The 14,312-nt window shown below is 50.1% G+C and overlaps 4 protein-coding genes across 4 annotated transcripts; 2 read left to right on the forward strand and 2 right to left on the reverse strand.

Annotated features, from left to right (window-relative positions):
• Window positions 1-1,985: 1,985 nt before the first annotated feature.
• N7511_001399 (copper fist DNA-binding domain-containing protein) lies at window positions 1,986-3,682 on the reverse strand (the record flags this gene model as incomplete). Its single annotated transcript, XM_057123824.1, has 2 exons — window positions 3,491-3,682; window positions 1,986-3,421 (listed from the first exon to the last, which is right to left on the reverse strand). Exons 1-2 carry the CDS (start codon window positions 3,564-3,566, stop codon window positions 1,986-1,988), a joined length of 1,512 nt encoding a protein of 503 aa, XP_056989557.1. The 5' UTR covers window positions 3,567-3,682.
• Window positions 3,683-5,821: 2,139 nt separating this feature from the next.
• N7511_001400 (putative C6 finger domain protein) lies at window positions 5,822-8,422 on the forward strand (the record flags this gene model as incomplete). Its single annotated transcript, XM_057123825.1, has 4 exons — window positions 5,822-6,220; window positions 6,285-6,397; window positions 6,453-7,486; window positions 7,539-8,422. 4 exons carry the CDS (start codon window positions 5,822-5,824, stop codon window positions 8,420-8,422), a joined length of 2,430 nt encoding a protein of 809 aa, XP_056989558.1.
• A 591-nt stretch (window positions 8,423-9,013) lies between these two features.
• N7511_001401 (uncharacterized protein) lies at window positions 9,014-10,653 on the reverse strand (the record flags this gene model as incomplete). Its single annotated transcript, XM_057123826.1, has 4 exons — window positions 9,014-9,855; window positions 9,910-10,153; window positions 10,223-10,366; window positions 10,432-10,653. The coding sequence occupies 4 exons, from the start codon at window positions 10,651-10,653 to the stop codon at window positions 9,014-9,016; spliced, it is 1,452 nt and encodes a 483-aa protein (XP_056989559.1).
• Window positions 10,654-11,897: 1,244 nt separating this feature from the next.
• Window positions 11,898-14,230, forward strand: N7511_001402 (putative chromatin remodeling complex subunit (Rsc9); the record flags this gene model as incomplete). The annotated part of the gene is made up of 2 exons (XM_057123827.1): window positions 11,898-11,925; window positions 11,982-14,230. The coding sequence occupies 2 exons, from the start codon at window positions 11,898-11,900 to the stop codon at window positions 14,228-14,230; spliced, it is 2,277 nt and encodes a 758-aa protein (XP_056989560.1).
• Window positions 14,231-14,312: the final 82 nt, after the last annotated feature.

The following is a 14,312-nucleotide window of genomic DNA, read 5'->3' on the forward strand; positions in this document are numbered from 1 at the left end:
GAAATTAGCCGAGGACTAATAAATATATTCATCCGAGAGACACTTAAAGCGTATCTCATAGACCAACTTCACCTCGATTCCATGCCAGGCTCCCTCAGATTGAGATAGTCGTAATATTATATCACATTCCAACAATACCTTTCTAGGAACATTCCCCCAAGCAAACCACATCATGAGACAAACCCAGTCAAGTTGTAACAATCGTACGCACCTCTCTCGACGGTAGATGCAGCCACCTACTGTAGACCCCAGTCTACGTTTATAGCACATAAGTTAGTACATAGTATATACAGTCCAAATCCCAATAGATCTCAATGTCCCATTCAACAATGACATAACTTACTGGTAGCATTTCCACCCACATCCTTCCCCTACATACTGTACATGCAATGAATAAACATAACTCAATGCATCAACTACCAAGAAGCGGTGAACCCAACAGCCCCAGATATACAGTACAGTACACACCAGGCACACCGGCACACAAGAACCGAGAAACATCCCTATCCAACCCCTAGGCCCGGGATACGGGGTACAGTATGTCTAGTCATGCAAGGACTCGAGCTCAGCTCAGCCCAGCTCAGTCCGGTTCTGTAGCACATGACCATGACCATGACCATGCCATGACCATGAGACATGGAGCAGGAAGCTTCCTCCACCGCTAGATCGTACAGCGTACATAATGCAGCACAGCATGCTCTATAGCCGGTAGAATCAACGCAATGGTCCAGTCACACCGACTCAGCCAACCTCTCACAATACAAGCCTCGACTTGCATTCTTGGCTAATGCTTAGCTGTTTTGAGGGGGGTTGGACCAGGGATGATGCTTGTATGATTTCGTGCTGTACTGTAGCTTATGTCTGTGTGTACAGTAGCTTTTGTGTATGTGTATGTGCGTGGGTGGATCTGAGATGGACTTTGCATTGCATTGTATTTTTGGGCGTACTGGGGTTTCTGTATGGGTATAGTTTACAAAGGAGCTGTAATTTACTCTTTTCTTTTGGATTTTTGTTTTCTTTGGTGATTTGTGTATTTGTGTGAGGATTGTGGGTTTGGTCGATTGTATTCAGGTTAAGGTTACTGGTGGGGATGGTTGGGTATCAGCATGTTACCGTATGTGCCCGTTCCTACACTCATACACTAAATTGAAGATCGATCGATCGAAATGATACGGCTAAGCCGGGCACGCCGGGCACGCCGGTCAAGCCTAAATGAAAGACAAATGCATTCAAAGTTGCGCGTGAGTCGAGGAATGTCGCATTGTGAGATGTGATGTACAACTACCAGGAATCTGGTCTCACCGCTAGATCTGACGCCGCTTGTGGAAAGGTTGACTCGAGTAGTGTGGTTGCTTGGTTTGATTGGTTGGCAATGGTTAACGTTCTGAGAGGCGGCGTAGTGTATAGTTTATCTGAGAACTGAGGGTTCTTGGTATGTCAATCTGAATGTTGATTTGCTGGTATATCGAGGGATAGATGTTATTTACATCCATCCCATCCCCTACATAAACAGTGAGCCACGAATCCGAAACATCTTATAATTTGCTCCGCATTGCATGAGTTTGGGTATCATTGCCCGGAGGCGACTGTGTTGAAGGTACCGAGTCATTGTACAAGAGTAAAACAAACTGTAAGCTCTATAGAACAGCAGAACCAAAGCCATGCATAGTGAGGGGTGAAACAAAATAGCAAGCAAAAGAATGTACAGACACACAGGCACAGAGGGCACAGGCGCACAATCGACCAAATCACAAACCCCTCTAGATTGAATAGCTATCAAGGAAGGAATCTAGACTGGCTAATGGAACAAGACAAAGGCATTTATCATCATCTCTCATCAGGGTCATGAAGACGGTGTGGAGGAGGTGGTGGTGAGTGCGAACAGCAAGCCCCGGGGACAGAGGAAGGAAGAGAAAGAAGAAAGCAAGGTAAGGTAAGGTAAGAAGAGGGAGGTTGTACCACCCAGTCTCGGTCCTTTTTTTAAACTACGCCCAGGACTGTTGGAAGAAGTTGTCGTCCATGGGTGGGGTGGAGTCGGCGTCGAAGAGACCGTTGGGCCAGATAGGAACGGAGTCTGGCGGCGAGGGCATTGTCATGGGGGCCGTGGTCATGGGCTTGTATCCTTGGGTCTGTGGCATGGCGTAGAGGTCCTGCGAGGGAACCGGTTTTGAGTCCATGTTGGCCTGCAGCTGGTGCTCGAGCGCTGCGGTAGACTCATTGGCCGACTTGAGGAAGTCGTCGATGTTGATCGAGTCCAAGTCATTGGATGAAAGGAGACGCGCCTGGGGCAGACCGACCAATGAGGATGCAGAGCTGAGGCGCATATGGTCCATGTCCGACGCTTCGCTGACGCTGTGCAGATCATGTATGTCATTGCCGGCATGACCTAACCCTGGCAGCGGTCCAAACTCATCGGCTTCGGAGATCTCCCCTGATGATGACGGTGGTGGGAGACCGGATGGATATGTGTAGTCGAAACTGGCGTATGACGGGGCTTGTGTGCTAGTCGAGGTAGGAACATCGGAGTATAGAGGGAAGCTCGACCAGTCGACAGAAGGAGCACCAACACCGGCAGATCCGAGAGGCATATCGGAATCCGGAGAGGTAAAGTAACATTCTCGATACGAGTCTTGGAAGGCCATGCAGGTAACCGGAGAATTGGTGCTCGTGGTCGGGAAGGAGAAGGCGGAGATGTCGAGAGGAGGGACATTGGTGACGATCTGCTCCAAGGGATATTTCTCTATCCCAGGAGGAGCAGAGGTGGGATTTGAGGTCGCATCGTTGGCGCGATCTAATGATGGGAGGGCAGGGGTGGCGAACTTGTCGAATAACTGGTCGAGAGAAACGGGCTTCACGTCGTCATCGCCCGAGGCTGGTGCACTGTTGGGAGAGCCATTTTGAGATGGTTGTTGCGATTGCGGATGTTCAGACAGCGCCAAAGGTTCCTTAATAAAGGCCGACTGGCCTAACGGCAGATGATCCACGGACCGACGTGGTAAATCGGCCGGATGATGGATGGTATGTGATCGTGGAATCGTATAAGGCAATCCACATTTGTGGGCCATGTCATTATGTTTATGGGCGGGTTTATGGTGGCCGTCGCGGAATATCGTCAAAGTCGACTCGGACTTGGTCGAGATCAAAGGCGGTTTCCGCGAGGTTTCAACTGGAAGCGGTGGAGAGAAAGGGAGACCGGTCTCAGGCACAGGATCTAGATGGTCCTTTTTGAGTGCACAGGTGCATCGCTGGCCATGGTAACAGCCACAGCGGCCATGGGTATCATGAGGGTCGGAGTCGCTTTTCTTCTTCTTGTCGCCGCATTCACATTTGACGTGAGTTGTCCGAGACTTGCGTAGGCCGCGACAGTGAGTACATTGAGAGACTGGGCGGCCTTTTTTATTGATGTGGGTCAAAGGGCGGTCTAATGGAGGTTAGAAGTGACCAGATTGAGATATTTGAGATTGGTTGAGAATCGCATGATCCAACGTACCACTATGATGACAGCTGCTGACGCGGTGACCCCGGACGCAAGCTTCACAAGCCCACTTCTCACCTTCGATGAGCATCGCTGCGAGTGTTACTGTGAAGTACACATGCGATGACCGAGAGAAATAGGGTATCAAGAAAACAGGCCGGTCGGAGTAGACCGGTGAGGAATCAAGCCGTCAAGGCGATGGCTACTGGAGCCGAACAGAAAGGGTATATGGCAAGGTCCCAATGCGAGGTTCACAGAACGCCAACAAACTGCGAACTGCCCAAAAAAAAAAGAAGCGGAAATTCAAAGGGTATCTGTATCAGGCGAGATCGGAGAGGGAGGAGGGGGGGGGGATAAAGTCGGAGAGTAAAGAGTAGAGAGGGGGACCAAGCCTACGCACCGTTTGGCGCCGGCCTAAAGACAGGACACCAAGTACCGGTAGTGGCGGCCAAAGTAGAAAGCGTTCGATATAAGGAGTCGTTGAACACCCTATGTAAGAGGGAAAAGGGAATGGGAAGGGGGGAACGTTAATAACGGGCGAGGATTTTCGTTGCGGTTGAGGTGACTGTGGATGACCGTAGGTGGTACCTGTAATTTACTCCAGGTTTACGTCTTTACAAAGGAAAGTGGATTGGGACTATTAGGTTAGGGTAAAGGGTTATGAAGTAATATGGGTTTTTATTGACTTTTGACTGGTGTTATGCCCCAAACCGGAAGCCCTATCCCCAACGAACTATATGCAGTCAGCTACCGTGTCGACCGTGTCTCTCGTACTGTATCATCGATTATCTTCTCCCCTTCAATAAGTGAACATATCATCTCCTACATGTACAATTTGTTGAGTGTCCATACCCACGAACCCATCCCCACCAATCTCGCTAGTAAAACCTGGGGCCGCACATCCCGACCTGGACAACTTAATTGTACGTAAGACATCGTGACGCTTATGGTATGTTTCAAAATTTCAACCCCCTGTCTAGTGTCCAGGTACTCGAACTTTCCATGATCCTTGTTGAAAATCTAGAGACTTACGGGATAGACAGTAATATAGTCCAGATGACGTTGATCAGATCCGGACTAGATACCTCTCCGGTCTCAGAAAGAAGCCAGGTTCAGAATTACATTCGATTACGATGCAAGTCATAGCCCGATGGCGTCAGTGTTCCTGCTTCGGGCGGCCTGCAGAGCCTTTTGGGGCCGGCGGGCCCTGATCTGCGCCCCCAATTCCCGCCAATCAAACAAGGGGCCCGGTTCGTCTATTCTTACGCGGCACTGGACATGTATTGTCTGGTAACGGTACTGCATAGAAAGGGAAGAGATTTCTTTCTCTAGGAATAGATGGACCGCCAACAAGTCACCCCTGCCTTGGATTAGCTCTATTTAATGTGGGATCCCTGCGACCAGATCAATGTCCGGAATATGCAACGGTAGGTAAAGTTTCGCGCGCGTAGAGCGGAGAAATATAGAATGCCTAGCGCTAACCCGACTGAACCTACCTCAAATCAGGATATCTGAGTGGCTACTTGAACGCCGATGGAGTGCTCTGCCTGTTTAGATCCAAATAGTTACAATGTAAACAAGCTAGCAAACTTCGCTGGCCTCGGTTCTTTTCAACCCCGTAGATGATAAGATCGAATCCGAGGATAAGATATCCGGAACAGCAAATGGAGTCATTCGGAAATCACCCGAGAGTTGGCAGGTAACACTGCTTATCGGGTTGTCTTGCCGAAAATCGCTATGTGTCAGTGTCTTCTGCTGAGATTGTACGGTAGTTGTAGACATCTGCACCGAATTCGTGGCTACAACCGAGTCCATCTACATGTAACAGAGCCGCAGACTCGGTTGCCTGTAGTTGCCTGGGAACAGGTGAAATGCCTTGTGCATGGGAGACAACCATAAGATGCTAAGAATCCATAGTGAATTCATTTGGCTTGGATATTCTACAGTATGTCAACAGACCTGCCTGAGAAACAAAGAACACTGGTCAGCTCGAACCGGCGACTCCAACCCCGTGATCTCGGCCTGAGTAACAAGGCACCCAGGAAAAGGTGTTAATCCGCTCCAACACGCAGAAACGAAAGGCCGTCCTCCGTGCGATCCCAAAAAGTAAACGCGATGTCGAGATAGCTTCAGAATGAGATATCAATATAAGTTCTACGTCAAAATGTTGTTGCTTAACGCGGTGCCCTCGGCGCTAGCCCCCTTGAAAATTCCCCCGCGAACTTTTAGCCTGTAAAACTTCACTTCTGACATTTTGCGTCCTACACTTTCTTCCCCCATCTCCCGGAAGCCCGCTTTGCCCACAACCCATCATTATACTTGGATTTTCCAGTCATTTCTCGCGTGATGAACTCTCGCGAGCAATCTGACATGCCTCCGGCGCCCTCTTACCCATCGCCCAATGGTGCGCAGATGGCCCAGGGCGCCATGCCATATTATGGGAACCGCCAAATGACCACCGACGAATTGCTTTCCGCGGAACTGTCGCGCGAGGCCTCCGGTCCTGGCCTTGGAGAGTCGAACAATGGCGTTCACCATGGCCAGTCCATGGTGCTTGGTTCCTCTAATGCCGGCGATATGGGCCGTAACTCGTCGGAGGATCAACACCAGCACCAGCATATGCTCCAATTCCCTCCGAGTCAACAGGTTGGCGTAGACCCGAACCACGACCTAAGCTATGGCGAGCAGAGTGCGCGGAAGCGATCCAAGATCTCACGAGCGTGTGACGAATGTCGGCGCAAAAAGGTATCACTATTTTTCCCCCCAACGCGACCATGATCCAGAGACTAAGACGCGTTTTCCCCTCCAGGTTCGATGCGACGCGAGCTCGGAAACTGGTCTCGAGACATGCTCCAACTGTCGGCGTCTAGGCGTTGTATGTCAATTCAGTCGCGTCCCGATGAAGCGTGGTCCTAGTAAAGGGTAGGAGATAACAAGTGTGTTATAACAACAACTTCCCATGCTAATTGGGAAATAGTTATATCAAGGAACTTGCTGAGCGCCTCCATACCTTGGAGAACCAGATGCAACCTGGAATCGTCCAACCCGATGTGCCATACCAGTCTATGAACGAAGTGTCGCTACCAAGAGGATACCAGGATTTCGCATCCCCCGTGGAATCAACCTCGGGTAATCGCAAGAGAACCTACTCTGTCTTCGAAGGTCTGCCCAGCTCCTCGTTCGCGCAGCCGTCTTTCAATGCCCGCGTCTCGCAAAATGCTTTCGATACCTCTGAAACAACTGCAGACCCATACAATCCAACGGTTGCCAATGGAAGCGCACCGAAACCAGGCAATCTTTTCTGGAACCCGACTGGCCACGAGAACGACCTCCCAAGCGGGCTTGAGATGACCGACTTGCCTAAGCATGAAGGCGATGATGACATGAGCCCGGTGACTCTCGATGAAGGTGCTCTTGATGCGTACTACCAAAAGATCCATACTCTTCTGCCAATTCTTCCCCATACCAAGGACCGCACATTGGAGCTTCTGCACCAATGCAATCGAGAGGCGCAGGAAATTTTCTGCTATGCCTTGTATAGCGCAACCCGCACTGACTTGACTCGTGTTGCTGGTAATTTCGAGAAAATCAATGGTTTCGATAACGCGCAGGATCTTCTCCTCTTCCACACCCGCCAGCCATTGATGGTCCAGTCGACCCCTGTCAACCTTGTCTGGCTACAATCCTTGCTGCTCATGATCATTGACAGTGACACCCGTGGACCAGACAACTTTGTCTTGAAAGATGGTGTGCCCAAGGGTAGCCTTGTGCAGGCAGCTAACAAGCTTGGCTACGATCTGGCGAAAAGCCAGGGTCAACTGAAGAACAAGCGTTCTTCGGATTCTGATGTTGACTCGGATGCCAACCTCACCCGACGCAACTGGGTTTCCCTGGTTATTCTGGCACGCTGGTATGCTATCAGTGTTGCGGATGTGACTGTTTTGGGTGGCCACGAGATTGGCGGCCGGGAGGATGAAAAGGTCGTCGGTCAGATTACAAGTGGAATCGCCTGTATGTTGCTCATTCCCTTCCTCTCAACGAATCATCAACTAACCTATGATAGCATATTCGACCTTCCTCTCGGAAATGGTAACCCTGGCCAACGTCGATCATAATGTCTGCCAAACAAACACAGGCCTAGGCCGCATCGTCGGCGCAAATCTTGTCTCCTCTCTAGAACGCCTAGCCGAAATGGAAGATGTATTCCAAGTACACGAACTCCCCGAAAACGCCACAACGCGCCCCCTATATGAAAGCCTCCAAACCCAGCTCTACTGGACAGTCCGCCTCCTAATCAAACGTCACGTCTACGTCTACAGCCCCTACGAAATCATCTTCTGCGCCCAGGAAGTCATCACCGAAATGCACAAGGCAACCATGCAAAACAGACTCCCCTCCCCCTTCGACCTGCACAGTCTAGCCCTAGCCTCAATGACCCTCCTCGAAGCAACCGTTCTCCCAGAACACGCATCAGAGTGCTGGGCTTCCCTAGACAAACTGGAAGAAATCCTCGAACGCCGCGCTAAGCGGAACGCCGACCCCTCGGAGTTCGCTAACATCTTCGCGACTCCAGAGTGGGATTCCAAGATCCGCATTTTCCTTGAGTGGCGCCGTATCAAGTCCCAGGAGAGCCAGCTCCAGGAAGCGGATCTCGGCCTTGGTGCTGGCACTGGCACCAAGGGCGGCCAGCCGCCTATGGGGCCAAATGAACAGCGCTCGCTTCAGCACCTGGCTGATTTGGCGGTTGGTGCCGAGGGCTCTGTTGGTAATGGGCCTTCGACACCTCCGCCTGGTCTCCATGAACATGGTGAACCTTCGCCTAACCTGAACCCCCAGCTGGCGCAGTCGCAGGCTGGGTCTGGGCGGGTTATCGTTGACTTTACTATGTTGACCAAGGAGGGCTATCTTAATGTCTTTTCTGGGTTGATCTATCGTCGCACTCGTTGAGTGGGCTTATCTGTGCCATCTCTTCTCTCGAGGGTTATTTGCCGGCTTTGATGTTTGGGGATTAATATAACCCTTTCCAGACTCAAAATCTTGTTTGGTGGGTTCTGCTATGTGTGCCACATATCGCTAAAACTTGTCGTATATCGTGTGGTTACAACTTTGATATGAGATCTTTCCTTGGTTTGTCTTTTCGTTTTGTCCTTGTTTCTCCTCCCTGAGCGAGTCATGACCTGACTGACAGACCTCCCCTTCCATTTTGTATTCTATCTACTATCTCATACTTATCCCGGGTGATTCAGAGACGAACAGGGAGCGGTATTTACTTAGCTTCGGTTATCTATTCCAATACTATACTATCAATGTCAAGCCAGTCATCAATACTAAACATCATCATTTCACCTCATCCCACACAATTCACGCATCCCTTCAGCATTGACCTGATAGATCGTGCAATGGCTCGAATGCATCGTATAAGATATAACAAACCATGAAATATAACCCAATCCGTAGTAATTGATATAGCATGATAAAATCTGAAATCACAAATCTCAAATTCTGAGACCTGGACTGATATCAGTCCCAGCCCATTGCTCACTGCCTTTTCCCAAACGCAAACCGTCTCCACGTCCCCTCAACATCCTGACACAGGCTCATAAATCTGTCATCCTCGATCAAGTCACACATCCAGTTCTCGAGAAAGGCGACTCGCTCTGGTGTGGGTGCAGCTAAATATTGCGCAAGATGGTCTTCTGTCATGGCGGGGACTGCATGGGGTACAGATGCAGATCCAAACGAGGGTAGAGAGGGTGATTGGTCCTGTATACGTTCGGGGCCGGTTACTATGCCGACTCTGTTGTTTGCACCCGGTTGAGATTGTAATTGGGATGCATTTTGGAGAGTAGCTCTCTGGGCTAAGTGCTCAACTACCCTGTCGGTACTAGATACCTCTGGAGAGGTGATGAGGTTCTCGCAGGCGAGTGATTTCTGACTCGCAGCTGCACATTGGCTTTGTTGGGAGGGTATAAGAGTCCCAGCCTCTTGCAAGCCAGGATCCAGGACGGATAGCTCGGGTTGCATGACTGCGTCGAAGGGATGGTGAATCCGGTCTTGATCCTTAGCTGATTCTGCAGGTCGAGCGACGCTGGCGGAACGGGCCTTTTTAGACGGTGGCTTTTGGAACGGCAAGTCTCGCTTGGGAGGTAGCATCTGGTTCAACTGCTCAAGGTTGTGGATTGCGGGGACTGTGAAAGACTGAGAGCTGGATGCTTCTGGCTCCTGGTAGGATACATATGGGGCCTGAGTGGATTGAAATGGAACCGTGGACAATGGCTCCAGGCTTTGGGCTGGATGATTAAATGTGGGTTGACGAGGACCAAATCTGCAGGGAGCGTAAGACACAGTGCTGGCAGGAGATGATGCTCGGAGGGATGCTGCTATTATTATACTATGAGAATGAAAACTTCTGAGGCAAATAATATGGTGCTTACAGGTTCTTTGAGACCCATAGGCTCCGATATGATTAAATGGGGCACCAATGCTGCGGACTGAAGTTGATGGAATCATGATGCTTGGTGCATGAGAAAGATGACCAGATGTCCATGATGATACGGAGGGAGTTGGACGTAGAGCAGGTGTATTGCCTTCAGTCAGTGGACATCCGATCTCCCCTAAGATGGCCAGAGCTGTGTGGTAGTCACCTTCCATGGTGAACTTGATCTGAAATCGACGGATCTAAGATTTAAACAAAGGTCCAGTTAGAGCTTCATCCCCAGAGACGATATATTGCCAGGAAATACGCACATGGGTTCCACCTTCAGGATACTTGATCGCAAGACAAGGGAGCTTGACGACAGCCGCAAAGGGAAACTTGGGCAATGAACCCTGAGTATCTGACTGGGCTCTCAATTGAGCCATCCGAACAAGATCTGTGACATTGATATCCTCCTACTCGAGGGGGTCACTAGGGTCAGCATTTTGGCTTCTATACGCCATGTGTGGTAGAGAGATACTAAGATGACATTGCCTCGGATCACTCGCTGAATTAAGCCGATTGACGCAGAAGCACTACTTGGAAGCTTCTCAAAAACGCAAACCAAGTCTCCATTGCCACTCACATGATTCCATGTCAGTGGTCCAATGTGGTCAATGGTAGTAGTGGTGTGGGAGAATTTGGCAATCGCCAACCGAATGATCTGGGGACTCAGTGCCTGGGATGAGCGTAATTTCTGCATGATTGGAGACAAAAGATGAAAGAGGATTGAACATGAGATTATGGGGCCATGGTATAGCCTGTGATGGGTCGTGTGGAGTGAATTGAAGATGGAAGATGCAGCGGCATGACTGAGAGGAATCTCATCACATTACCACTGATGCCAAGTTATATCCATGGATGCCATGGTTGATATTTCAAACCACTTAGTTGCAAGCATCGTAAGGGTCCCTTCTATTTCAATTTGATGCTTTCAGGTCTACGTATCCATGCCAGCTAACTGCTTGATAAAGATTGGCTAGTTTATTTGTTCAAACAACTGCCAGGAGAGCAACTCAAGATATTCCCCAAGGAAGAAATGATAAGATATAATCTCTAGAGGGCCAATACATTATTGCGTACGAGTTATTTTGTAAAAATCCAATGCAGAATGCAGGTTAGACTTCTCTTTATTTGTCATGGTTGCGTTTCACAATGAGCAGGGGGTTCCTGAGAAGGAATATGGGACAAAAGAAGACAACAGACAGTAAGAACAAAGGAAATCTCCAAGACGTTGACCAGCCCGTGCCACAACCTCATCACGTGCCACGACCTCGAACTTCCATCACAATACGCTAGTCCCAGTCAGGACAAGCGTCAGCGCCTGATGGCTCAGGCGCTGATAACGGAACAACATATAATCCGGCAACGCGCTGAGAGCGCGGACTTTTGGCTGATCAATGCCGTTGATCGCAAGCGCAGCTACAGCCCTCCAGGGCCGCAAGGCATTGATTATTATTTCATATTGTACCCTAGTCCCAGATACTCGTCATATTTGCGCAGCCTCACTTTACCCTCAGACTCACCATTGCAGCGAGCTCGTTGACTATTTTTCGCTGTCGCATCCTTGGTCGCCTTGACATTCGAACGCGCGCGAGAATCCTGCGACCCAACTCTAGTCACCATTCTCGATTTCCACTCACCCACCAAATACTCGGCTGGGTCATAACGAGAGTACGAGCCCGCCAACACAAAACTCCCTTCCGGATTTGACACCCTTTCAATTAGCGTGAAATCGCTTTCCTCGTTTGCTACCAGACGTATCAAGGGCAGGACACCTCGAGCCGTGACAGTCGCAATTGTCAGTTGGGCAAACGCAGAGCTGTCTATTCGGCTTAGCCTGACTTCGCGAAGTGACACGAGTCATCTCGTTTGCTCCGGATTCATCAAACCGAGTCGGTGCGAATTGCGAACGTCGCAAAGCTATCGCGAACTTCATCCTCCACCATGTCTACCCCTCGCACTTCTTTACGACGTAAGATCCCTGAACAGTTGTGAGAGTTGATGCGAATATACTGACTTGTCTCTCAGAGGGGCTACGCCAGGCCCCGAAGGTCAACCAGCCCTTTATCCCTGACACCACTCCAGCTCGTCGGTCACATATTCAACATGAGTTTACATCACCCCAACCATCAACGAGTCCCCACCCCGTGAATTTTAATCCGGCTGCCAATCCCCAAAACTCGCAGTTTGCCGTCGACAGCTGGGAAGGAAAGGACCACAGACAGCTTCCCATGTCAACACGAGAAGTTCCAACCCCAGGAAATCGACCAGTCCTGTTTGCCAATCTCCGTGACCCAGCCAAGGCACCCCGGCAAGTGGATTATTACGATCCCTACTTTCCCTTGAAGTTTTTGGAGGTCCCAAGAAGTCAGTCTCCCCCTTCAAGCCTTGGATACTCCCCATGGACTAATGCCCTCTCAGCCGATCATATTTACAAGCGTGCTCACTACGGTCTGCAGTCTGGCATTCCAGATGAAGTTGACTTTGCATTGTACCATCTCGTACAAATCTCAAATCAACGATGGGACAAGTTCAAATTTGAAGGATTCCCGCTGCTTGCTGAGACACTCATGCAAAAGGCCCTTGACATTACACATCTCTGCACAGGCGTCAAATGGGAGTTTCAATACGATCCTCTTCAGCCTATTGACCGTGTCAATGTTCTGAACTCGCTACATGGCACACGCGACCTTCTTGATAAGATCCAAAATATCCCAGTCAACCTTCCCACCGACAGTCTCGAGACCGACGAATTCAACCACCAGCTACGGAACATCAAAGAGGCAACCTTAGTGCTCAGGAATATGGTATTGTTGAAAGAGAACGCATTCTATGTATCACGCTATGCGAAAGGTCTATTGCGAGACTTCTTGGTTATTTTGATCAACATTCCGAATCAACCCCGACTCAATGAAATCAAGAATGATGCTCTCGATATTGCCGAAGAAGTTACAAAGTTCTTGCGTACTGACCCGGAAGACCCCCTGTGGATCTCTCTTGTGAAATGCATCGACTCTCCTGATCGCGCGCATGTGGTACGAGCCCTTTGGGCTCTGACCCATTTCGGTACAGAGTTGGATGATGCGGATGCCAACCGGTCCATGGAGAGTTTGGCAAAACCAACTCTGCAGCAACTGTACTATCACACTCTTCTTGATCTCGATAAGGACATTCTGAGCGGCGCATTGGACTTGTGGTATCAATACACTCTCAGTCCTGACAACATCGAAACATTGATGGATGTTGTCAACTTCCCAATTGTCTTTGTCCCACGCATGGTCGCACTATTAACCTACGAGGCTCGACCGACTAGAAAGGAGACTGTTCTCCAAGAAGAAAAAGTTGCACCTCCACCAACTGACATCCCTCGTGTGCCACCTGAACTTTTGGAGAAGCTCATGGAGCTGTCAGAACCAGAGCGCAGCTCACAGTGGCTGCGTTGCTGCTTCATCGAAGACGCAGAATGCGAGATCACCCAGATCGCTCTATGGCAAGCATACCAGAGCCGATTTGCAGACCCCCGTATTGCCGGAGGTGGTGTCCTACCTGCTGCTGAGTTCATCAAGAATGTTAGTAACACCTTTACGAACGCACAAGCACAGGTAATCAACGGGCCGGGCCCTTCCACCAAGTTCATCATCAAGGGCATTCGACCCCTGGAGATTGCACACACTTTTGAGGCGTTCCCCTATGTCTACTGCAGATGGGCCGATAACTCCAAGCCTTCGAAAATGTGTCAACGCGCATTCACAAGCCCGACAGACCTACGGACTCACGTCTTCGGCGATCACATGAGCCTCGAACCAGCAGAAACCGAAGGCCAATACAAGCTGGATCCCGCAGAGACTGCCATCCACACCTGCCAATGGGACCACTGTGCACGATTCCGAGCATCTGGCCCCAGCGCCAACACATCCATGGTCGCTGGGCACGTCTCCTCACATTTACCCGAAGACCGTCCCGCCGACGCCCAACCCCCAAGTTCCAAGCGCGCAATCCTACAAGAGCGCATTGTCCGCAAGTGGTTCTACATGGACACCCCAATCAACGAGAAGGGCGACCCCTTCGGCATAGCCTACAAGGCCGCATTGGTCCTGCGCAACATCGCCCGCGGCCTGCCCAACCGCACAACGTCCAAGTACGGCGGCCTACCCTGGAAGAAGGCATGCTTCGTCAGCCAACGGCCAAAGATTGTCGAAGTCTGGGACCGGAACCGCGCCCTACGCAAGGAACTGACCGAGCTGATTATGGTGATTGAAAAAGAGGTCGACTACTGAGCTTTTCTCATTAAAAAACAAATCATTTGCCAATGCCGCATGTTCCTCTTATTTCCTTCGTCCCCTTGTCATGAAATCAACT

Source organism: Penicillium nucicola (genome assembly GCF_028828085.1).
Source record: "Penicillium nucicola strain IBT 29836 chromosome Unknown utg000001l, whole genome shotgun sequence".
NCBI classification, from domain to species: Eukaryota; Fungi; Ascomycota; class Eurotiomycetes; order Eurotiales; family Aspergillaceae; genus Penicillium; species Penicillium nucicola.